General features: G+C 47.6%; 1 protein-coding gene across 1 annotated transcript; it reads left to right on the top strand.

The window, feature by feature from the left end:
• Nucleotides 1-563: 563 nt before the first annotated feature.
• LOC141632726 (uncharacterized) lies at nucleotides 564-2,114 on the top strand. The gene has a single exon (XM_074445243.1). It carries the CDS (start codon nucleotides 564-566, stop codon nucleotides 2,112-2,114), a length of 1,551 nt encoding a protein of 516 aa, XP_074301344.1.
• The last annotated feature ends 684 nt before the right edge of the window (nucleotides 2,115-2,798 follow it).

Here is a 2,798-nt window from a genome sequence, read left to right as displayed (position 1 = left end):
CACCAGTGGTAACCACGCCACTCGAGCAAGCATAACCAGCAGGAACGGTGGCCACCCAAGGTACGATCCAACCACCAGGGGTTCCACCACCACCAAGGATGCCACAAACGTACCCCATGGTACTCAATCCTGTGGGATTAGGAGCATTGACACCAGATCCCATATCAACAACCAACAGTACGCCAGTGGTACCAGGGAGCAACCCAGAGGAACAGTCAACAAGAAACGGATACCACGGGATATGCTCCTATTTGCCGTATACCCCAGGCAATCAGTTCAGGCCTATTGTGAACTCAACACCATTACCTGGAAGCTACATGGTACCTCATTATATGCCAGGAGGAACACCAAGTCCATATGGGATCTACTCAGTACCCTAAAACCAGGGTATGGGGGTAGGAAGCCATGTAGAACAACAGTTGCAGGATATCAGGTCCCTACTCAGCAAGGTTCTAGGGTTACCACGTCTCATGGAGGCAGCAACCCCGGAGTGCTATGTGGATTCCTCCTTCGTGGGTAGCATTGCCCTTGTCAGCATGCCAGAGGGGTTCACCACACCAAGAATGACGCTATATGATGGAACAGAGGATCCGCTGGAGCACATCAACCAGTACAAACAGAAAATGATGGTGGTTGCAACAACAGGGCCTGAGAAGGAGGCATGTATGTGCAAAGGATTTGGTTCCACCTTGTCAGGAGCCGCACTCCAGTGGTTCGTTAACCTTCCCAACAAATCTATTTCCAGCTTCGCAGGGTTAGTGAACGTTTTCAATCAGCAGTTCGCAAGCAGTCACAAGCCAGAAATATTATCCAGTAATCTATACAGGATCGTCCAGAGGTTCGAGGAGTCCACCAGGGATTATCTAGCCAGATTCAATGTAGAAAAAATATTTATCCCTAGGTGCGACCCTACAACGGCAGTCGACGCCTTCAGAAGGGCACTGCATCACAACTCTGACTTGTACAAGGATCTCACCAAGCATCCATGTGCCACCTTTAAGGAAGTCAAGCAAATGGCAGAGGTTACTTATCGCCTAGAGGAGGATGAGGATAGATGGGACTTATATGGAACAGAGTCGTCCAGCAGAAAAATCGCAATAGAGAAAAAGAATGAAAGAGCCAAACCCTACAGCAAGAACACTGTGAAAAAAGTCTCAGGAGAAACAGAGGGCACCGAGGCTCCACCTAAGCTCAGCGAGTATGGGTTCACCACTGGACTTGATGGGGTAATGAAGTCAATCAAGGAGCTAAGGCAGAGGGCCACGTGGCCCAAGAAGCCTACCCCGAGGGAGAACGACAGAAGCGATGCCAGCAAAATGTGTGAATACCACAACGATATTGGCCACAATACAGAAGATTGTATAGTACTACGAAAGGAAGTGAAGCACCTCTACGGTGATGGATGCTTGGATCACCTGCTCCCCAAGGGGGCGAAATCTGGAAAGGTCAATACTGCTGACCAGGCCCAACCATTCCCACCTTTACCTTACTCAAAGGTCGTGAGCGTCATCACAGGGGGGTCGGAGATATGTGGTCTCAGTTATTCAGCAGCAAAGCGCCATGTAACCGAGACTAAAGGAGATAAGCTAGAGTTCTCCCTCAGGGTCAGCAGACAAGATCTACCAGCAATCTCATTTGACGACGCAGATGTACCTGATGAGGTAGAACACCACCATGACGCCTTGATCATTACCCTTTGTATAGGGAATTTCCTTGTTAAAATGATATTGGTTGATATAGGAAGTTCTGTGAATCAGATAATGCTTGAATCCTTGAAGAACATGGGGTTCAGCAAGAAAGACCTGGTGCACAAGGCAGTACCCTTGGTAGGCTTCAGCGGAAAAACTAAACAATCCCTTGGAGAAATAGTGATACCTACCTTTGCAGGGGGTATGAACAAACAAGTACTGTACTTGGTCATTGATGGTCTGTCAACTTATAAAGTGATACTTGGCAGGCCTTGGATCCACGAAATGAAAGCATTACCATCAACGTACCATCAGAGCCTGAAGTTCCCTACAACCTGGGGGGTACAAGAGATACGGGGAGATCAAAATGTATCTCGGGATTGCTACAAGAATGCTCTGAAACCCACTGCAGCTGGTCCAGCATAGCAATTACAGAAACTATGCGTCCAGAGGGAGTATATCGCACCTCCCCAGGAGGAACTCGACGAAGTAAACCTGGACCCACAATTTCGAGCAAGAACAGTGCTGGTGGGAGCTGATTGTGTAGGTAACATCCGTGAGCAGATAATTGAATTTCTGCGTACTAACATGGATTGTTTCACCTGGTCCCATAGTGACATGATTGGCATAAATCTAAGTGTAATTACACACCGGTTAAATGTAGACCCCAGCTTTCCTCCAGTCCAGCAGAAAAGGCGAAAATTTGCTTCTGAAAGGAACGAAGTGATAAACCAGGAGGTACACAACGTCCTGGCAGCAGGCAAGATCATGGAAGTTAACTACCGAGAATGGCTCTCAAATGTTGTGGTTATACCCAAGAAGAACAAAAAGTGGAGAGTATGTGTCAATTTCACAGAACCTTAACAAAGCTTGCCCAAAAGACACGTTCCCCCTTCCGCACATTGATTCCATGGTAGACGCTACAGCAGAACATGCGCTACTTACCTTCTTTGACGCCTGGAGTGGCTACAACTAAATAAAAATGGACCCTAAGGATCAGGAGAAAACAACCTTCAGATCTGACAGAGGCTTGTACTGCAACAACGTGATGCCCTTTGGCCTCAAGAATGCTGGTTCCACCAATCAGCGCCTGATAAACAGAATGTTCAT

Source organism: Silene latifolia, chromosome Y (genome assembly GCF_048544455.1).
Source record: "Silene latifolia isolate original U9 population chromosome Y, ASM4854445v1, whole genome shotgun sequence".
NCBI lineage: Eukaryota > Viridiplantae > Streptophyta > Magnoliopsida > Caryophyllales > Caryophyllaceae > Silene > Silene latifolia.
This window is presented reverse-complemented; position numbering and strand designations above follow the sequence as displayed.